General features: G+C 43.0%; 1 protein-coding gene across 1 annotated transcript in view; it reads left to right on the plus strand.

Annotated features, from left to right (window-relative positions):
- Positions 1-218: 218 nt before the first annotated feature.
- The window catches only part of LOC309349226 (uncharacterized protein), a gene marked incomplete at its 5' end in the record, with an annotated part of 141,475 nt that continues 118,631 nt past the window's right edge, over positions 219-23,062 (plus strand). The window contains 6 exons of the mRNA XM_081874974.1: positions 219-305; positions 1,773-1,839; positions 2,155-2,331; positions 15,001-15,087; positions 19,368-19,451; positions 21,774-21,940. Coding sequence (XP_081731100.1) covers positions 219-305; positions 1,773-1,839; positions 2,155-2,331; positions 15,001-15,087; positions 19,368-19,451; positions 21,774-21,940 — 669 coding nt within the window. The remainder of the gene's footprint in view (positions 306-1,772; positions 1,840-2,154; positions 2,332-15,000; positions 15,088-19,367; positions 19,452-21,773; positions 21,941-23,062) is intronic.

Genomic DNA, 23,062 nt, shown 5'->3' on the forward strand with positions numbered 1-23,062 from the left:
ATCCATACAGCTCAGTGGATCAAGATAAGGAGGACCTATGGAATCTCTTTGCACCTTCCTTCTTTCCTTATAAGGTACTAGCAGCTTTGTACTCAGTATTGCTCAAGAAGTCTAAGAAACAGAGAATCAGTGCAGTTTTGAAAGGCTCATTCCACCATCGAAATGATTCGAAATAGGGATGATGGAGCTTGTACCGTGGCCAACATATTTTCCAGCTGATGGAGAAGTTTGAGATGACTCCTCTGTCTGACGAAATATCTTGGCTCCCACCTTGGGGAGAGGAAGACGGCATAGAAGAGGACTGGGTGAGCAAAGATTCAAGACACCTCACTCCTGCTTTCAGCTCACCACTGGGTGGAACACACATTCTCTGCCCACTACACAAATCCTTTAAAATGCAGCGAATGTGTGTCCAAACCACTTCCAGCACTCTATAGAATTGATGATGATTTTTGCTTTGAGTGTTGACCTGCTAATGCCATTCTGAATACCTATAAAGCCCTTCAGAATGTTCAAAATGAATCACATACATTATCCCAGCAATCTGTGCAAGAACTCTATAAGGTAGGCCAGTAACATTATCCCTATATTTTCAGGTTGAGACATGGTGGCTGGCTGAAAGTTCTCAAGTGAATTCTTTGGTTCAGGACTATTCTTCAGGGTAGCCCACTTTTGGTACTCAGATACTTATTATTTAGAAAGTTTTGCATGCATAAGTTTGCCCCAGCTTTTGAAACTTTGTCCTGAAACAATTTAAGTGTGTGTATTTAATGCGTGATTTAAGATGAAGCTAGCTTTTGGGCTCCAAGTACTAGTGATGACAGCAAGCCCATTTGCTTAAACTCAGATTTCCCCCAGTCATATATTAAGCAGAGGTGGGGGTACACTCTTGAGAGCAAAAATGATGCAGAGGTGAATGTTCCTGCGCCCTCTGCCCTTGGGATTGCATGTATGTATTGAATAGTTCCTAGACAGATGGGTGACTATAAATGATGAAAGCCAAACAAACTCGTCCATCCTCACAGCTTCTCTCTAAGACACTTTTCTTCCAGCTGGGCTCACTTTTGATAGTGGAGAGCAGCAGGGCTGGTGGTTGAGAAAGAGAAATGGGATTAAGGGATACATTGTGCAGAAGTCAGCCACGAGCAGAGGAAGGGTTGCCCATTCTCATCTGCACACTGTTTTATATGCCATTGGAGCTGCTTCTAAGTACAGTTTGAGCATTTGCGATAAATCTGGTCCTCTAGATAAGTCTTGTCCTCTGGTTTTTCATTGTTTGGGGTAAAGTATCCAAAAAAACCAGCATGTTGGTTGCTTTTTCTTTTGCTAATTTTTACAAACACTGTGATGAGGACACAAGTGATAACCTCCTTTGGCACTGGCAACAGGAATCTGAAGAAATAAAAATGCATTTACCATTATAAACAACACTTGATGCTGTTTTCCCCTTTACCCAGTTCAGTTCACCGAATAGTGAATCCAAGGTCAAGCTTTCCTTTGATGAAGAGTCTTTGTCTTAATTATAATACAAAATAATACAAAAGGAAGTATTTTAATGTGACCTTCATTTGGCATTTGTCTTAACTTTCCTTCTCCTGTTTTTATTTAATTCTTCCACTCTGTTGTTCAATTAGTGTTTGACCCCTTAGCTGAGATGTACATTAAATGACATTTCAATGCCATCCCATATTTAAAATACTGTGTTAGTTGTGGATCATAAAGGGTAATCTTCGTTCTTAAGCTAATTTATTCATTTAACAATTTCCCTCCAGAAGTTCCAGCAGAAGGCTCTGAAACAAACTAAGCAGAAGAAATCCAAGTCGGCTGAATTTCTGATGGGTGAGCCTTGCTTGATGAGTTATTGCTCATAATTTGTGTAAGGATTAATTAACTAATTACAGACAAATGGCTGTGGGCAAAATTTTGCTCTTGCTTGTCAGGGTGCAATTTGTAATTATTTTAATCATTTATTCTCCCCCCCTCTCCTTTTTATATAAAGAGTTAATTTTAACCTAATTCTGTTTTGGTGCCGTTTGATGCTGATAACTCTCAAGTCTTTCAGTAAAAGGAATTATTAGAAGGAATTTTCTGCTTGTCACTGTTTCGGGCTCTCCTCTGACCTTGCTGCTTCTCCCATCCCCTGCTTCCCAATAGGAAAAGACGGGAGAGTTGCAGCAGAAGGCATTGCAAATCCAGCTTTTAACATCAGCAGCACAGATCTTTCAGCATATCAGGCTTCAGAGGAGGAAGTTATTAGACGTGACAAGCCGGGTAGCACCCTTGCAGCTCACCAACAAAAACTCAGGCTGCAAGCCCAAGCTGAACCAAGAGGTGAGCTTTCACTCTTGATCACCATCAGATTGAGTGACAGTGGTTATGCTCTTGATCTAACCTGTGCATTCCATGGTGCGTACGAGACATTCCATCCTGATGCGTTCCAATAGAAACCTAGGATGCTAAAACTGGGAGGGCAAAATGATTGCTGAAAACATCTGACATATACACATTTGAAGATCTTTCTTCTCTCTCCTCCTTTTATATTCACATCCTGTTCATAATTATTAGGGAAATGCATGGTGATCAGTGCCAGAAAAAGCTTCATTGAAAAGTGCCCTCTTCTGTCTTGCCTTAATATTTATGTTGCGTTAAAACTAAGACAGCACTGAATTCAAGAATTCTGGCTCCAAGATTAGAGGGAATGCTTTTTCATTAGGCAACAACCACATATAATCCTTTCCCAGCTATCACCTGAATGCTGTCTGTCAACCAATATTTCCCCCTTAATTTATTCTGTTGTTTTTACCTGTGTGTCTACAAAAGCTTATCATCAGTCATCTAATACAGTAATAGAAAGCCAACAATCTTTTTTTCAATTACAGTCATACCTCATGTCACGTTTGCTTCAGGTTGTGGCTTTTCAGGTTACGAACATGGCAAAGCCGGAAGGGTTTACTTCCGGGTTTGCCGTGCGCGTGCATGCAGAAGCAATCTGCGCACTATGCGCAGAAGCACTCTATTGTGTTTTGCACATGTGCAGTAGTGGTGCTCTACTTATGGACTTTTTGGGGTTCAAACGCCACCCGAAAACAGATCACATTCATAAGTAGAGGTACCACTGTATAGTTTACTAAGTTTCAATATTTTTAACATATATAATCAAAACACCGTTTCGTCGTTTCTCTTATTTTTATCAACTTCCCACCCCGTTTTCCATGGAGTTTTTGCTTCTCCTCTTCTGCTTCACTCTTATCTATTAAATCATAACCACAGTATTATAATCCAAGAAAGCCAACAATCTTTTGTTGTTGTGACAACAGTGACATCTCCTTTAGTATGAGGCCCTTGTATTTAAGTCTCCAAGATTGTTTAATGCTTAGCATTGTCTTACCTCTGTAATTTAGGCTTGCCATACATCAGGAAAATTCCTGACATGTCCTGGTTCCTGGGTGTAAAAATGGCATCATGGGGGAATTTTTCTGGAACGGCAATATGTCAGGGAAAACCCGGGTGTATGGTAATGCGATGGAAAAAGCAGCGGAAGCAGTTCAAAAAGCTTAAAATCTCTATTTTGGGGGTAGGTTTCTCCCCCAAAATCTCAGCATTTTGTGTTTTTTCCTAAAAAAAAAAACCCTCAACAACTTTGCGGGTGTCAGGAATTTTACTTTTTGAAATAAGGCAACCCTACTAAGCAACTACCTGACATTCAGAAGACATCTTAAGGCAGCCCTGTTCAGGGAAGTTTTTAACGTGTGATATTTTAGTGTATTTTTGGTTTCTATTTATACCCCGCCCATCACTTCTATGGAGTGATGGGCGGGGTATAAATAATAAATTATTGTTATTATTATTATTATTACTACTACTACTACTACTACTGTAATTGCCATATTTTTGCGTGTTCATTTCTTTAGTCTTCTTTAGTCTTACCTTTCTTCCGTCAAGGAACAGCTTGCATAGGGTTCACAGGTGGTCTTCATCCTGGTACTGATCAAACCCAGACCCACTTAGCAGCAGCACAGTGGCTGGGTCACCTGCCCTTAGGCCAAGGGTGGGAAACCTGTGGCCGCCCAGGTGTTGCTGGACTTCATTTCCCATCATCCCTAGTCAGCAGGCCATCTCTCAAAGCTGATGGGAGTCCAACCAGACCCAGAGGGCCACGAGTTTCCCCCATCTCTGCTTCCAGCCATGCTCTGAATTTCAGCATGCCCGATGAGATTTGTGAATTAATATGTCCATTTCATAGGGAAGACCACCTGGAAAAAGTTGCATAATAGCATTGAATTGACAGGTACTATATTCCACCCCACCTCCCGCACGTTTCCTGATTTGACTTGCATTCTAAGAATTAATTTGTTTCGAAATGATGTATTTTTAAAACTAGAAAAATTCCCACGGAGAAGCAGAGCACTAGAAATTGTTAGTTTATCCAGTTCTGCATAGTCCATTAATTTCATCCTCCATTCTTCAATTGTCGGTAACTCTTCTTGCTTCCATTTTTGGGCCAATAATATTCTTGCTGCTGTTATTGCATATAAAAAGAGCTTACATTCCTTGCTATTTATATCACTCCCTACAATGCCTAGTAAAAATGCTTCTGGTTCTTTACAAATGTATATTTCAACATTTTCTTATCTCATTATATATCATCTCCCAGAGGTTTTTCACCTTTTTACATTCCCACCACATATGGTAAAATGTTCCTTCTTTTTCTTTACATTTCCAACATTTATTACTGACTTTATACAGGTACTATATTCCACCCCACCTGCCGCTGGGTTCCTGATTTGACTTGCATTCTAGGAATTAATTTGTTTTGAAATGATGCATTTTTAAAACTAGAAAAATTCCCATGGGGAAGTAGAGCACTAGAAAATGAAGGTGCTAGACAAGTGAACCCAATGGAGTGAGAGTGGTGGTGAGGCACCAAGTGCATTGCTGGCACCAAGTATATTGCTCTGCTTTCCTTTGAACCACATCAGCGAGGATGAGAGGGGGAGGATCTCATTGTCTGGGCAGCCCAGGACCTCCACACACACTGCCCAGGCTCGGGGCCCGGGCAGGTCACTTTGGTGCTTCTAATGCAGCAGTTTGTCTTCAGCCCTGGAGGTGCAATCCATTGTCTCTCAAGACAGACAGATGCCAGCAACAATTCCTGGGGAAGCCTATGTTCAGTTGTAGTCTTAGCCATTGCACCTCTATCATCTTCTCTGCTGAGTGAGAGAAGCCGTCCCAGTTTCTGATTTGATCCCGGAATGTCCCACTTTTCCTTAGGGCATCCCTATTTTCATTGGAGAAATGTTGGAGGGTATGGAGTTATCCGACCTCTGAACTGTCTGAAGGCAATCCTGTGTAGGGAAGGTTTTTAAAAAATGTTTTTATATATGTTGGAAGCTGCCCAGAGTGGCTGGGGCAATCCAGTAAGATGTGTGGGGTATAAATAGTAAAATTATTATTATGGAATGGGACTTTCCTATTTTCATTGGAGAAATGTTGGAAGGTATGACATCCAGACACCCCCATCAATATGATACTGTGTTACAGTCAGGCCTCTCCCCCCAGTTCTGGCACCTATCAGGTGGGCACCATTGCCATTACAGTGGTGCCTCGGGTTACAGACGCTTCAGGTTACAGATTCTGCTAACTCAGAAATAATGCTTCAGGTTAAGAACTTTGCTTCAGGATGAGAACAGAAATTGTGCTCCAGCAGCGTGGCAGCAGCAGGAGGCCCCATTAGCTAAAGTGGTGCTTCAGGTTAAGAACAGTTTCAGGTTAAGTACAGACCTCCGGAACGAATTAAGTACTTAACCCGAGGCACCACTGTATAAGAGAACAACGGAGGTGTTCATGGTGAGTTCCGGCACCACTTTTTCTAGAAAAATAGCACTGGTTACAGGGATTCCTTGCCCTTAAGCATGTCTCAGGTTCTGTCTGGTTCCTTATGGATTGAAATTCCAGTAGTTACAACGGCTGAATCAAAACCGCATTATTGAATGGTGCTTATTAACAGGCTCAGTTCACACCAGCAAGTGTTTTCTGAGCCATTCAACACACAGCATTTCCCCAGGAAAGCCAGCAGGTCTCACACTGGCACAATGCCCTCTGCTGCCTGCAGTAAAAAAGAATTGCCAACAAAACGACACTGTGCGTGCAGCATCACATGTGCAAACAGGAGCAGATGCAGCCAGTTTTCCAAGGAGAGGAAAGGGAGGGGAGAAGCAGGGATAGGGAAGGAACGTTGAAACCATCCTAGACAGACAGGAATTGAATCTGCTTAATGCTCATGAACATTATCCCGGACCTGTCAGCAGTGACAGTTTTAAAGCAGAGCTAAATGTGGAGATAGGCACATAGCACTGAGACAGTACCACTCCCAGTTGCATCTGGGGAATAACCTGTCTAAAAGCTGCCTCACACCATGCACACGAAAGCTCATACCTAGAACTAACTCAGTTGGTCTTTAAGGTGCTACTGGAAGGAATTTTTTTATTTTATTTTGTTTTGTTCACACCATGAAATATACTTGGAGTTGTGTGTGGATTTCATGCTCTTTATTCAGCTCATAGTAGTGAGGAATGAATGTTCCCCACAAAATATCTGCTTTATATACATTATTTACACAATGGGCCGCACGTGACTGGCTAATTCCGGAATTCTCCTGTAGGCCAATCAGGTTGTGGATTCACTTATATCTGGAGCTGGATTGGGTGGCTCCTACGGACCAATCATACTGCTGCGTTGTTCTAGGACCAATAATACTGCTGCATTCTGAATCCTATTGTTCTAGGACCAATCAGACTGCTGCATTTTGGATCCTATTGTTCTAGGACCAACCAGACTGCTGCCTTTTGTATCCTATTCAGCTCAGTACATAACACACCAGAATGTGCCTGCATCTGGAAAACCAGCAGGCCAGGTAAAAAGTGAGGTGCAAAGCCTTCTTCTGCCTGATACACAAGCCTTCCAAGCAGAGGAATTGTGAAGCATTAGATGCATTCAACAAAGTGATTTCCCTCCTTGCACAAATTCATTGCTCTATTCCCAGGTTATATGAGGGAAGTCAATTAGCCTTTGCACACCTACAAACACTGTTTGTTGGGTGCATAAGCCCTCTCAAATGTTATGGCCATGCATGGATGTCTAATGGGACAGGCATGCCTAGTGGGCAAGGGGAGCCAATGTGGTGTGGTGCTTATAGCGTTGGGCTGGGAGACCAGAGTTCAAATCTCTACTTGGCCATGAAGGTCACCAGGTGACTTTGGGTCAGTCACTGTCTCTCAGCCTAACCTACCTTGCAGGGATGTTGTGAGGATTAAATAAGGAGGGCCGGAACCATATACATCACCTTGAGCTCCTTGGGGAGAAAGGTGGGATGTAAATACAATAAATAAGCAAATAAATAAATTGGATCAATTGGTATCTGGATTGGAATGTGGTTATTGTTATGCTTCTCCCAACACAATGGAATGGTTTTATTGAGCTTCTTCTTCTTCTTCTTCTTCTTCTTCTTCTTCTTCTTCTTCTTCTTCTTCTCCCCCTCCTCCTCCTCCTCCTCCTCCTCCTCCTCCTTCTCCTCCTCCTTCTTCTTATGAGATAAAAACCACAATCTGGTTAACTCTTGCACAAATCAGAACTTAAACCTTATATGCTTAAAACTTGAGGAATTTCCATGCAGGTGCATGGGGGACATGGGTGGCGCTGTGGGTTAAACCACAGAGCCTAGGACTTGCCGATCCGAAGGTCGGCGGTTTGAATCCCCGTGATGGGGTGAGCTCCCGTTGCTCAGTCCCTGTTCCTGCCAACCTAGCAGTTCGAAAGCACGTCAAAGTGCAAGTAGATAAATAGGTACCACTCTGGCAGGAAGGTAAACGGTGTTTCCGTGCGCTGCTCTGGTTCACCAGAAGTGGCTTAGTCATGCTGGCCACATGACCCGGAAGCTGTACGCCAGCTCCCTCGGCCAATAAAGCGAGATGAGCGCCGTAACTCCAGAGTCGGTCATGACTGGACTTAATGGTCAGGGGTCCTTTACTTTACTCCACTATGGAAGGAGGATCTTTGCCAGATCAGTGTGTGAGCTGATTGGACTAACTACAGTAAGGCATCAATCCTAACCCCACTTACCTGGAGTAAGCCCTATTGAATTAGGGCTTGCTGGATTGTCCTGAAGATGGAAAGCCATCTTGGAAATATTATTGATGAAAGCAACTCCTGCCTTTCATGGAAATTGTCTTAAGAATTTTTCACAGTCTTTCTCAACAGCTTGCTCCATGCAAACCGAAAAGCTTAGCTTGTTGATCCTTAGACCTTGTCAAGTAACACCAGAGAAAACTAGCCCCGTTTCATGTATTCAGCCATCATGTGAGAGGAGATACCATATCCAAGAAGAAGCAGTTTATATAGTTTTACCTAATAAATCAACTCAGGAGACCATTATAAAACTTTTAAGTTTCTTCTCAATCACAAATGGTTTTTAACAGAACCCAGAACAAAACTGCTTGGGTTTTTTTTTAGCACATTTTAGGTCGAGGCTCTGGTTTTCTTTCTTCCAAGCCAACGAGAAGTACAGGAAGCGCCAAATAGCTCAGGTCTAAATCAAAGAAAATGTTTGCAAGTGTTCCTAAAGCTGCTTCTGTGTAATGTTAATGCTGTATTAGCATTTAGCTTAACTGCCTGATTGTATGTGTTGTGTAAAGAAGCAGAACACAAATTTCTCAGTGGACCTCTTCATTTGCATGTTATATGCTTTCGCATATTTCCAAAAGCAAGTGAGTAATTAGTTCCCAATCTATTCATGAATTCACATAATTAGCAAAGTGCTTTTGGTGCTTGCTTAATAGAGATGTTAGTGTATTTAAAAATTTTAAGGAAACAAACAACAAATCAAAATGGCTTCATTTGCTGAGCCATTTCTTGGGTTCCATAGCATTTCCTCAAAGAAAGTAGACCTTTGGCAATCAACATACAGTGGTGCCTCGCAAGACGAAATTAATTGGTTCCGCAAGTTTTTTCGTCTTGCGAGTTTTTCGTCTTGCGAAGCACAGTTTCCCATAGGAATGCATTGAAAATCAATTAATGCGTTCCTAGGGAGACCGCCTTCAGACCAGGTCCGGGGACAGTCTGTCCCCGGACCTCTTCTGAAGGCTGGGGGGGGGAGGAGGACTTTTCTCCCCACTGCCAGGCTTCAGAACAGCCTTCTGAAGGCTGGCGGTGGGAAGAAAAGCCCTTCTCCGGCCGCCAGCCTTCAGAAGAGTTCCTGCAGGGCTGCCTAGGCTGCGAATAGCAGCCTGCTGCCCGGTGCGAGGGACGCTCTGAAGCAGAGCGCCCCTTGCGCGGGGCAGACATCTGCAGCTTGGGGAGCCCTGCAGGACTTCCCCGCAGGGCTCTCCAAGCTGCGGATAGCAGCCTGCTGCCCCGCACGAGGGGCGCTCTTAAGCAGAGCGCCCCTCGCGCGGGGAAGACATTCACCGCTTGGGGAGCCCTGCGGGGAACTCTTCTGAAGGCTGGAGGCGGGAGAAGGGCTTTTCTTCCCACCGCCAGCCTTCAGAACAGCCTTCTGAATGTTGGCGGTGGGCAGGAAAAACCCTCCTCCCACCGCAAGCCCCGGGAAGAGAGGAGAAGCTGTGCGCCTTCTCCTCTGTTCCCGGACCTCCCACCGCAAGCCTTCAGGACAGGTCCGGGAACAGAGGGGAAGGCACGCAGCTTCTCCTCTGTTCCCGGGGCTTGCGGTGGGAAGAGGGTTCCCCGCTGTCCCGGAGATTTCCCTATGGGCTTTCGTCTTGCGAAGCAAGCCCATAGGGAAATTCGTCTTGCGAAGCCGCTAAAAAATCGGAAAACCCTTTCGTCTTGCGGGTTTTTCGTTTAGCGAGGCATTCGTCTTGCGGGGCACCACTGTATAATCAATAGTTGTTTGTTTGCTTTTTTAATGTAGGTGTTGAAGCCAAGCCTTTCTAGGTCTGGTCTGAAAGCTGTCCTCTCTCAACCCAAATGCATATGGTTATCTTATGGTTACTCAGCAAGAAGGCAAAGGTGCTTTGCACATACTCAGAGGGTTTTTCCCCCCTCCACATGTTGGAGGAGAAAAAGAGGTTCTGGTGCTGAGCAACTGCTCTAATAAAACCATCTGACAAACAGGTGTGGGCCCCCCTGGGGGATATCATCAATTTGTCCCTTGGCACCGGGATATTCCCAGGGGAACTGAAGGAGGCAGTGGTGCGTCCGCTCTTAAAGAAAACATCATTAGATCCCTTAGATCTATCCAATTACCGCCCGGTCTCGAATCTTCCATTCCTGGGTAAGGTGATTGAGAGAGTGGTTGCTGAACAGCTTGGTAGGTTTCTGGATGAAACATCTGCTCTGGATCCATTCCAGTCCGGCTTCCGTGCTGGTCATGGGACCGAGACGGCTCTGGTCGCCCTAACAGATGATCTCCGTAGGCAGCTGGATCGAGGCGGGTCGGGGCTGCTGATTCTTCTAGATCTGTCAGCAGCCTTCGACATGGTCGATCACGAACTCCTGGACCACCGCCTTGCCGACGTGGGGATCCAGGGCACAGTCCTTCAATGGCTGCGCTCGTTTCTCTCTGGTCGGGGACAGAGGGTGGCGCTCGGGGGGGAATTATCATCGCGCCACTCCTTGGTGTGTGGAGTGCCTCAGGGTGCGATTCTCTCCCCAATGCTTTTTAACATCTTTATGCGCCCCCTCGCCCAGCTTGTCCGGAGTTTTGGGCTGGGTTGCCATCAGTATGCCGATGACACCCAACTCTATCTGTTGATGGATGGCCATCCTGACTCGGCCCCCGATACACTGGCGAGATGTCTGGAAGCTGTGGCTGGATGGTTACGTGGGAGCCGGTTGAAGTTAAATCCTTCGAAGACAGAGGTCCTCTGGCTGGGGCGGGATGATATGGGATTGAGGGGGCAACTCCCATCTCTTGCGGGGGTGCAATTAGTGCCAGCACCGTCCGTTAAGAGTTTGGGTGTAATCTTCGATTCCTCCCTCTCTATGGAGGCGCAGATTACAGCTATAACAAAGGCGGCATTTTTTCATCTCCGCCAAGCTAAGCAGTTGGCCCCTTATCTCTCTCGCCCTGACCTAGCCACTGTGATCCATGCGACGGTCACCTCCAGACTGGATTATTGTAACTCGCTCTACGTGGGGCTGCCCTTAAGACTGACCCAGAAACTCCAGCGGGTGCAGAATGCCGCGGCGAGACTCCTTATGGGGTCTTCGCTGCGAGATCACATTCAACCGGTACTATACCAGCTGCACTGGCTCCCGGTGGAGTACAGGATCAGGTTTAAGGTGCTGGTTTTAACCTTTAAAGCCCTATACGGCCTAGGACCCTCGTACCTACGGGACCGCCTCTCCTGGTATGCCCCACAGAGAAACCTACGGTCTGCAAATACTAACATCCTCAAGGTCCCAGGCCTCAGAGAGGTTAGGCTGGCCTCAACTAGAGCCAGGGCCTTCTCGGCTGCGGCTCCAATCTGGTGGAACGCTCTGTCACAAGAGACTAGGGCCCTGCGGGACCTGACATCCTTCCGCAGGGCCTGCAAGACAGAGTTGTTCCACCAGGCCTTTGGTCAGGGCGCAGTCTGACTCCCTCCTCTGGCAACCTGCTTAGAATCTTGCTTAATTAGTTGCCATTAATTTGATTTTAATTGATTTTTATAATGTAATATTTTTAGAATGTGTGAATATCTGATTGTTTGATTGTTGATTGTTGTTAGCCGCCCTGAGCCCGGCTTCGGCTGGGGAGGGCGGGATATAAATAAAATTTATTATTTATTATTATTATTATTATTATTATTAAAGCTTCCCTAAAATGTGTGGTGCCCAGGAGTCTTCTCAGTCCCTGCCTGAAACACAATCCCAAGTCATATACCTAAGTCATACCTGTGAGGTATGAGTGTCACCAAAAATGGCTTTCTCCATTATCAAGGCTCCAAGTTTCAATTGATATAAGCAAGCACTGCTCATAGGAGCGTCCTAGTTAAATGGTTACTTCCCAAGTCAACACACTTCTGTTCCCCCTTAACACAGTGTTGCTGGTGTTGATATAACTATCCCAAACATAAACTAAATCAATAAAGAGCCAGTGTGGTGTAGTGGTTAAGAGCGGTAGTCTCGTAATCTGGGGAACCGGGTTCGTGTCTCCGCTCCTCCACATACAGCTGCTGGGTGACCTTGGGCCAGTCACACTTCATTGAAGTCTCTCAGCCCCACTCACCTCACAGAGTGTTTGTTATGGGGGAGGAAGGGAAAGGAGAATGTTAGCCGCTTTGAGACTCCTGAAGGGGAGTGAAAGGCAGGATATCAAATCCAAACTCCTCCTCCTCCTCCTCCTCCTCCTCCTCCTCCTCCTCCTCTTCTTCTTCTTCTAAACGCTGGGTAATGCATGCTAAAATGTATTCTGCTTTACTTTATTTCATTTATCCCCTTATACCAAAAGTCTCATGGTGACTTACAATAAAACAAACACTACAAATCAAATGCAACAGATGTTTTAAAAATATATATTATGTCAACAGTAGCTAAAACACTCCAATGATCATATAATAATTCTCAATATATTAATCAAATCTATGTCTGGCTAGCTACCAGAATAACCAGAAACTGACATAGGAAGATGCCTTACTCTGAGTGAGACCCATTGGTTCATCTACCTCAGAATTGTCTACACTGAATGACAGTGGCTCTTCAGGGAGGGAGAAACAGGGAGTCTCTCTCAACCCTTCTTTGAGATGTTGGGGATTGAACTTGCGACCCTCTGTATGCCAAGCGGATGTTCTGTCACTGAGCCCATGACTCAGTAGAATAATGCAAGAAGAGTGATGAAGACTTCCTTTGAGTTTCAGTGAGGCAAGACACGAGGTTTTGTCTACTTTTGCATTGCATCTAATATCTTGTGAGAAAGCACATAACTGATGTTGAATATGGATTCTGCTGCCCATTGCATTCCAGTACAACCAGTGAAATGATTTAGAAGCCCTTGAATGTATAAATAGACATCCTGCACATGGATCTGGTGAGATGTGCTCAGGAGCAGTTTTCCAGATGAACATGTGGTGCTGGATAAGGAAGAGGAAGTGCAAAAGAATGGTGCTCACATCGTTCTTGGTGCTGAACAAAGAAACCCAATGCTATTGCCTATATTTCATTTTAATTCAGATTGTTACCTTTTTTAAAAAACCACTATAGGTTAAAAAGCATACTATAGTTCAACATGATTGGCTGAGGATGAATCCTAGGCCTGTTTCTTATGCAGCATTTGCAAGTCCATGTATAGGGATGGAGAACTCGTCCATAGATATGCATTCACCATTTTCTCTTTTAACACCCAAGTGAATTTTTCTGCCAACCTCTGAAAAAGAGCATGTTCTCACAGTGCTTTGTGCTAGAGGAAAACAATTACACTGAATAAGGTAGACTAGCTCTGTTATTGCGGTACATAAGACTTTGATTACATACTGCCAAGATTCATACCAGCCTAGTAGTTGTTGACAGATAAAGTAACAAAAATGAAACTCATTTATTTTTTCTTTATTGAGACCTCAAGGTAAAGCAAATTTTCAGGTCTTGTACTTACTGCATGGAAAGAACAGAGCCTGACAGTCAAAGTGTGCTGGTCCAGAAATCTAAATTAAACCTAGTTTCATATCAGAGTTTCATTTAGTCTCTGAAAAGGAGCTGCTGCCTGGATTACTTTTTTTTTTAAAAAAAGATCTAAAACAAATATACTGTGGATTGCTGCAGTATGCCTTGGATATGTTATCCCTGTCACATGTTTGATTCTTGGAATCCCCCACCCCCTTAAAAGTATAATTGCAGTGTAGTGTATTTTGGGGGTGTTTTCTGCAAAGCAATGCATGTATTCGTGACAACAACACACAAAAATGTGGTATTTTATGCTTTGCATAAATACTTATTAGGCAAATTTGCTTTACAAACAATGTGCATATAAGGAAATACGCACACTAAACTCTTCCATGAGAATTTATTTATTTATTTAAAGATTGCAAACTGATGTGGAAATGTGGAAAACTGAATTTAAGATTGGAAAAATTAGAAATGGAGGGCAACCGACACCGGATTTGCCCATCCCTGTTCTACACAAATGGAGGTTCCTGCACGGATGTCAGCACTGAAAGCTGCTAGGAGTTAAGTACAAATATGACCTGTCACAATCCCTTCTTAATGGCCAGTATCCCTGTGTACCAGTGGTGGCCCCTCTCCGTGACTGGATCAGGTGCAGCTCTCTACTTGCGCTGCTAAAACCCCCTCTGGGCACAAGGAGCCCTCTTGCAGGACTAGAGTATGGAAGCCCATAAAGATAATATTGTGTGCCAGCAGCTGTATTTCCTTTTATCAATTTCATTAGTTCCTGCAGCATTTTGTATGGCTAGCTATGGAAATTGAAACTGCTAAATGAGTACTTTTATTTCATCAAAATCATTCTGCGGATGCTGAGCCCAAGTTAATACAATTGCTGTTCAGATTAATGAGGCAGCGTTTGCAGCATCTCCTCTGTAATTAAACACTTCCATGGCTGGCAATAGCATTAAAGATGCACCAGATGTTGAAAGCTCAGTGGTGAAACTTAAAACTGTTAAAATTGAAGGGGGTCACCTGTGAAACACAATCTCCTTAACAGTCACTTTCAGAGCCCATCTCAAGAATAATTTTGGTTTAGGATTAGGTTTTAGGTAGCTTGCTTGTTTCTTTCTTTCTTTTTATCAACCTATCATCTACATTTGAGAATTTTCTCATTAGATTCTGAGCAAAAGTAACATAAACTGAACTTGTTTCCAAAATTACCTTTTCTGACCTTTCCCTAGATGATAATTATGAAACCAGTCAGTTTAGAAGGCTTGTTTTTTAAGAAATCTTATAAAGTAGTAGCAGAAATGTCCCTCTTGTGTGCCGGTGTCAAATTTCAAAATTAACATTTTGGTTCATGTGCTTCTAATAATCACTGACCCTTACTTCATGTACTTTCCACAGGAAATGAATGCAGCAGAAATTACTTTGACCCTCTGATGGATGAGGAAATAAACCCAAGGCAGTGTGGGATGGAGGTCAGCAAAGAAGGTGAGGTGGAATTAAGTATGTAATTTTTGTGTCAGAATATTCTTTCCCATTCATGGAAATGAGGTGACAAAGATCACAAATTCGGTTCCATTTAAATATCCAGCTTACAATTTAAATTATAAGTATTAGCCGCTCTAAATGTGATGGAAAGCCTTGGTAGTCTTTGATGAAGGACAGTGTGTTAGCGGGCAGATACAAGCAACTCAATGTGGCCTGGCATTCTGCTTACAGGTTGTGTTTAAAACTGAGTTTTATGAGTGCAGGTATAGAGTGGAAAAACACCCACCTAAGCATATGAGTTAATTAAAAAATGTTTAAAATACCCGGTCAAGACTAGCATAGCAAATTGTATAATTTCTGCAGGCCTGGCTTTGAATAACGCTACCGCAGAACTAAACTATTTTGATTGGGTGGGTTCACAATCAGGATTTTGTTAAGAAAAGACAACAATCAAGTATTTTCCTAGATTTTCAATCTCGCGATGGGGGATGTTATATAGAACAGGTAGAATAAGTGTCTTAATTTTTCTCTTTTGGAAATTTCCTTTTGTAATCCAGGTTTGGTTAGATACATTAAAATAAAAATGTTGCCCTTTAAAAAAAGACAACAGTGTGAATGAGAGACAAATATGATCACACAGGGGAAGTACAGGAAAGACACCTAGAAAGCAAGCACAACGTACATCATCTTAAATTAAACTGGCATAAAGGTAAAGGTAAAGGGACCCCTGACCATTAGGTCCAGTCGTGACCGACTCTGGGGTTGCAGTGCTCATCTCGCTTTATTGGCCGAGGGAGCCGGCGTACAGCTTCCAGATCATGTGGCCAGCATGACTAAGCCGCTTCTGGCAAACCAGAGCAGTGCACAGAAACGGCGTTTACCTTCCCGTTGGAGCGGTATCTATTTATCTACTTGCACTGGCATGCTTTCGAACTGCTAGGTGGGCAGGAGCTGGCACTGAACAACGGGAGCTCACCCCGCCGCGGGGATTTGAACCACCGACCTTCTGATCGGCAAGCCCTAGGCTCTGTGGTTTAACCCACAGAAAATACGCCAAATGTAAACTCCATTCAGTAGCAGGGATACTGTTGGCTGAAATGACCTAAACCTGCCAAAGGGAAAATAAGCCTTTAGCACCTTTTTGCCAGTGTAATTTCAGCTAGGTTGCCAGGTCACATGACTCAGTGGAATGGAGTTAGGATCCAGCATAAGTCCTGCCCCGACCAATCACTGACCAATCACTCCCCAAGAATGCCCATTTTCCAGTGTGTGTTCTGCCATTCCTGGCTCAGCTGGCTTTCCCCAGCTCAGCTGGGATAAGGTAGTTACACTGAGCTGGGGTTGAGGGCTTATACTGGTGTAGCCTGGTTGACCTAGGAAACTGCTGGTTGAGCCAGAGATCTACCACATCCTAACTTGTTCATTCTGGAGGATCTAGGGTTGAATTGTACCACTAGATTGAATTGCTACTTATATGAGGAAAGCTGAAAGAAAATCTCTTCCCATTCCAAACTCAATAACTCGCTTCTATGGTCAACCAAAGGACACACAATTAAGATGGATAATGCAAAAAGTGGTTGTGAAACCTGGGCCTCGCATATAGACTTCCACCACTGACTGTCTTGTTGGAGGCCCATCCTTGTTATAGAGATACTACTTCTTGATTTCTACCAGTTGCTGCCCTTATACAATAGTTTTCAGCAAGAGATCCTTCCTTCAGCACACCCCAAACTTCCATGTTGTCGGTCTTCAAATCCATCAGTCAATGATGTGCCTGTTAACTTATATGCAGACACACAAGCACACAGTATTTCCATTCCTTGGGCATATAATAAAGGGTGATGTGAAACAGAAGGAACAAAATGGCCAGTGTTTTCAAGTTGACATGCAGAGGCTTAGGCCAATTTGTTCTTGTGAACAGGTTCCACGTGACCTTTCCTTGCTATTCCAAGACACAATTCAATTATCAATTTAAATCCAGCTGAACCATATCTCTACCAGTTTAACAGAGAGCAAGAAATGCCACCCTAAAGATGTTCAGAACTTGCCTTTTATAAACCTCCAAGGGCGGGAATTTCCCTTGTTGTGGTATAACTCAAGGCCACCACTGTATGTGCCCTTGATATCTGAATGTGACAGATGGACCTTTGAAAGCCATGATCTTCCCTCGCAGTGAAGCAAGCCATATGGTTCAAAGGTCTGTCAGTCTATCTTGCCACAAAATGTGCAAATACACAGAGACTTAATACAATAAACACCCTAAATCTTCCAGGAATGTTATCAAAGACCCATTCAAATATTATCAACTCGGTGTCCGCAGCCTGTTGGAATGGGAGACTGAACAAATTAAGATGAATATTAAACATTCCCTTGGGTTGTTATGTGGAACAGACAAAAGCCCTTAGAAAAGTCCGTCCAATTTGTTCCTTTTGTTTGACTTAATATATTAGGTCTCCCTGTGTCTCGGGGAGCCATATCTAAATGGCTGTCTTTTTGAATTTCTCTTACCATGTCTCTGGCACAACTGTCACTTGAAAGCCATGTGAAAGTCCAATTTACTAAGGCTATGTCAGCCACGGCAGGCAGCCCCAGGTTGGTTAAGATCTACAGAACCACAGCCCAAGACTGAGCTTTTCTTTATTCCAGACATAATTACTTTGATCAGCATGAGGCCACAGATTGGAAAAGAGAGCTTTGCATAAGATGTGTCCAGAAGACACAGTTTTATTTTTGAAAAGCCCAATTTATGATACATGTTTCCTCCTTCCATCACCCCTGCTTCTCTTCTCCCTCTCCTCCTCTCTCCTCCCTCCCTCTGGAAGTTTAAACATGTGAAAAGATATGCAAGGGGTGGTTTAGCCTTTTTAACCTTGGATCTTTCTTTTTAAAACATATCCTTTGCTCATAACCCATTTATATATTGCACTGCTTCTGGGATGTAGCAATCAAAAAGCCAAATGGGAATCCCTCAGGGAGTCAAATCTATAGCAGATCTTACTCTCAGAAGTGGAGAGGCCAGCCTGTGCATCTCCACCCAGTTCTGCCCAAGAAAGGAAATGGCAAGGTGACCAGATGAAGAAGCCCCTCATATCAGGGGAAGCCAATCTGGAGCTGTCCGGATGTTGTTCCACTGGATGGCATTAAACCCTGCTGGCACGGCCAATAATCGAAGATGATGTTTGCCCAGCAACATTGGGAGAGCACCACATTGGTTACCCTTACCTTATACCTAACATTTATAAAACTCCCACATCTGGTTTGCTTATGGGTCTGATCAACTAGTAAACCTGTCCCTGTCACCTCCACCTTACTCCCAGCGGTGTAGGAGCTTGGTCTAATGATCATGATGATGATAATAAAAATAATTTTATTATTTATACCCCACCCATCTGGCTGGGTTGCTTAAGCCACTCTGGGTGGCTTCCAACACATATAAAAACATAATAAAAGATCAAACATTAAAAACTTCCTGATAAAAGGCTGCCTTCAGATGTCTTCTAAAGGTTGGGTAGCTTTTAATCTCCTTGACATCTGATGGGAGGGCATTCCACAGGGAGGGCACAACTACTGAGAAGGCCTTCTACCTGGTTCACTGTAACTTCTTCTTGCAGTGAGGGAACTGCAAGAAGTCCCTCAGAGCTGGATCTCAGTGTCCAGGCTGAACAATGGGGGTGGAGATGCTCATTCAGGTATACAGGCTGTTTAGGGCTTTAAAGGTCAGCGCCAAAACTTGAAATGTACTTGGAAATGTACTGCGACCCAATGTAGATCCTCTAGGTCTGGCGTTATATGGTCCCAGCGGCCACTCCAAGTCACCAGTTTAGTTGCCGCATTCTGGATTAGCTGTAGTTTCTGAGTCAATTTTAAAAGTAGCCCAACATAGAGTGCATTGCAGTAGTCCAAGCTGGTCTGAGAGAAAAAAAAAAGGTTTTATGTGACTTTAAATGCTCTGCTTCTTAAGGGATTACTGATTCCTGCCCTACTCCACCTCCCAGCAATAGACTGTTATTGAGAGCTGGCCATTCTGTCTCACTTCCAGTATTGCTGTTGCCTTTCCCAGCCATGTGGAAGTTGCTGGTGTCCAGGAGAGTTGTTAAAGGTGTAACTCTAGCTACACTTACAAGGGAACAAGCTCCACTGAACACAGTGAGACTTAAAACTCAGATACCACGCAAAAGCTTGCACTCTAAATGCTTATTACGTGCCATGTTATATACCCACTTAAAGAGTTTTTGAAATTATCCAGAGTTATCTGACCTCCATTACTTCTCTTGTTTTAGTGCTTGTGAAGCTGGATGAGAAACTCCTCTATGACAAACTGATGACTCTTCTAGATGAAGAGAATAGAATTCTGGTGTCACATGGTAAACGTCTTTCATTCACATATTTGAATTGTGTTTGCTTTTTGGCTCATAAAGGACTAAGAGTTGGTTCACAACTTCCCGACCATCATTTAGTTTCTCTTGCTGATGTAGGAAGAAGTTATGGTCCTATAGATGTTGCAGACCTTTAACTCGCATTAGTCCTGCCTGTTGACCATGGTGGCTGGAGCTGAAGGGAGCTAAAGTCCGAAAAGATCTAGAGGGCCACAGGCTACCCATCTTTCTTCTGTCCAACTACTCTGCATTTGATACCTGAGAGGTGAAGTGTGAATGGTCCCTGCCAAAAAGAACTGTGTGCTTGAGATGCTCCAAAAATTTGGTCTGTGGTGGTCCATCAACAGCAAATAATGTCTTGCTGTTGTAGTCAACAAGAAATGAACATATGTGTGTGAGACCAAGCCCTATGACTAGGTGAATTTTCATGATTTCTACATAGGAATCATTAATGATAGATAGGTCACAAAATAATTGCAAGCAGGCACATGAATCCATATTTACAAGCTATCCAACAAATGCATCAGGCCCCTAAACCATACTGAAAACTAAGACAATGTAATGCTGCGTTAAAGCCAAAGGCCAAGCAATTTTTTGTGTGTTTTGCTTTTTTTGCCAGCCTCTTAATTTTGCACTCTGAGACAATTCCCTGGTTTTAAAAAATCATAAAATGGTAGTCGTTGCTGCCAGCACTCAAAATTATCACTTAATACTGAATATTTAGTATTTTATTTCTGCCCTGTAGGCATGTGTCCTATATTACCAATATATCCATTTACCAATCGTGTACAGCACCAACTAATGTTCAAAGTACAAGCCTATACATGTGTAATCAAAAGTAAATTTCACTGAGTTCAGTGGAAATTACTCCCAGGTAAGGGGCTACAGGACAACAGTCTTAAGTGCATAGGCACTTACATAGTGTATACATTTGGAGGAAAATTAGTGCAGCAGACAAAACTGGTTTATTCACGAGAAATCAGAACACTTGGAATTCTAAATATATCAGATTAAAAAACTCCATATCCTTTGGTGGTAGGGTTTCAGCGCAGCTTTGGTATTCAGAAATCGCTGAACAATGTTAACTGGGCAAAAGTTAAAATGTATATAAGATGTAGATATTGGAGTCAGTTCTGTGTCTGAACGTATGGAAGGCAAAAAACTTAGATGTGACGTTTTCCCACAGCTTGGGGAGCGGGGGAGAGTAGACAAATCTAAAAACATGGATTTCTCTTCATGTAACCCAGATGAAGTGAGATGTGAACAAACTGGTTGCTGTCATCTTTTAGTGATCCTAATATGGGAAAATGAGCAAAATAATCTTCTTGATTATTTGTGACTTAAACTTCTGTAAATATCAGAACAAAAGTCATGGTATGATTTGCAGAAGGGTATGTAGTGTTGTAATCCAAACGTCCTGCAAAATGCAAGCATATGCTTGTAACAGTGAGAAGAATCAATATATATTAATGCTGGGATGAAACAAGACTATTTTGTTTCATTTCTACTTTTGCTATTGCCCAAAAGGACTTCAATTTTTGCCTATTGTTTTGGTCCAAGCACAGGACTTTAATGACCTTGCAGACAAGAATTCTGCATCAGCCTGCATTTAAAGGTGAAGCAAGTAATATGTGCAAACAAAGAAATACTAGGGTAAAGTGTGCATATAAAATTATCTATTGGTGAAAATAGTGCTTTTTTTCTAACAAAATGTTTAGAGGTACTCTCATTATCCTACTCATATTGAAATATTGCCCCTCAATGAGGCCAAAGTGAGATTCACAACATGTTTATGGGTATGTATACCCCAGCGTCCCCCCCCCCCCGAAAAAAAAGCACTGGGTGAAAATAACATACAGAAATGAATTCTGTTAGGGGAAATTGTATACAAAAAATGTGTATGTTGATGTGGAATGAGGAGAGTCAAATTTAAGATTGGGAAAAAAGAGAAACAGAGAGAAACTGAAATTGACAGATTCACTCATCCATCGCTGAAAGGCATGCTGAAACTTCATTGTTCCACTCCACATGTTTATGTGCCCTTTCCTTGTCTTTGCTGGTTACTTGGAAGTTTGAGTCAAATGACTGTGCCAGACATGATACTAATGAGTCAACGTGGCAACGCGTTACCATTCTTTTTGCTGCACCACTGTATACATCCATAACATTCCTACAGCGGCATTTTAGAATCAAACTTGTTTTGTCGTGTATTGCAGCTTGTTGGATCTGAACAGTATCTCAGAACTATAAATTGCAAGGGAGAGAATTTCTCCCGGTAAAAAGAATCTGCTGCATTCTTTCTTTTTCTAGAAAAACCAGATGAAGACGCTTTAGATTCTGCGTGGCCTGCTGGCTTTACCAAGACAAGTGGACTTTGTGAGGAAGGCGACGATGAAGAGACTCGCCCTTACATTGAGCAGTTTGAGAAGAGTGTTCAGGATGAGATTATTCTCCTTGACAACTTTCCACAGAAACAGGTGAGCGTCAAGTACCAACACCCTTGAGTACACCCAATGGGCTCTTAAACATTCTCTGTGGCGACAGGAAAATGAGCATCTTTTGGCGCAGAACCAAGGAGGATGGGCTGGATGAGAGCCAATAAACTAAAACAGACAGAAAAGACAGAGATGCTGTTTGCAGGGCTTCCTCCCCTAGAAGGATCAGGTTTGGATCATGGAACTGCTCTGGACAGGAAAAGCATGGAGGAATGGGGCACCCAGTTATGGTGGTCATGGCTAGGGGAAAGTCTGAGAAAGATGAGTCATGTAGCAGAGGGAGAAGGGGAGAGGTGAGGCCATAGCAATGAAGCCAACTCACCACTCCCACTGCTGTGTCCTCTCTGCTGCCTCACTCCTCTCCCTCTTGGTTACTGGCAGTGGCGTCCCCATTTGGAAGCCAGTTAAGCAACACTGTTCCATTCTTCTCTTGCCCTACCAGCTGCTACTGAGAGGGGCTGCTTTATCAATGAACAAGGGCTCTGTGAGTTATACAATTCTGAGCTCCAAGAGAGGTTTGGTTATTAAGGGTTTAGGTGACTGCAATGTTTAACTGATGTGTTTAAAATTTTTACACTGTAATATTGCATGCTTTAAAGATGTTTGTATCATTTTATCGCTTGATGCTTGCCATCCTGCACTCCTTTAGGAGGAAAGGAGAGAGGAACATTTAATAATAAGTAAAATAAAATAAACAAATGTCTATAATTGTGAGTTGCCTGGGGGACCTTGTATAGGCATCACATAAAATCATATAACAACAACAGAACAACAATATAATAATAATGTTGTGAAGATAAAATTCTGTCCCTTAAATATATCACTAAAAATCTTTAAACTTTTCAAGAGCATCATCATGTTATGAAAAATAATAATGCTGATACTGTGGTACAGAGTCTAACAAATACATAGAAGCAATAAATTCTCTGTCTAATGCCTTTTTATGTCATGAGATATATGCGGGTTTGATTTAAAAATTTAAAAAATATACAGCCGTCAGTAAAAGCTAATTTTTACCACAAAGTCCCATGCCATAGCCTATCACAATAGGCATTTGAATGTTTATGAAGTCTCATCTGTAACCATTGAATACCTTTCCTTAAC

The sequence above is a fragment of the Podarcis erhardii genome (assembly GCF_964252035.2).
Source record: "Podarcis erhardii genome assembly, chromosome: 8".
NCBI classification, from domain to species: Eukaryota; Metazoa; Chordata; class Lepidosauria; order Squamata; family Lacertidae; genus Podarcis; species Podarcis erhardii.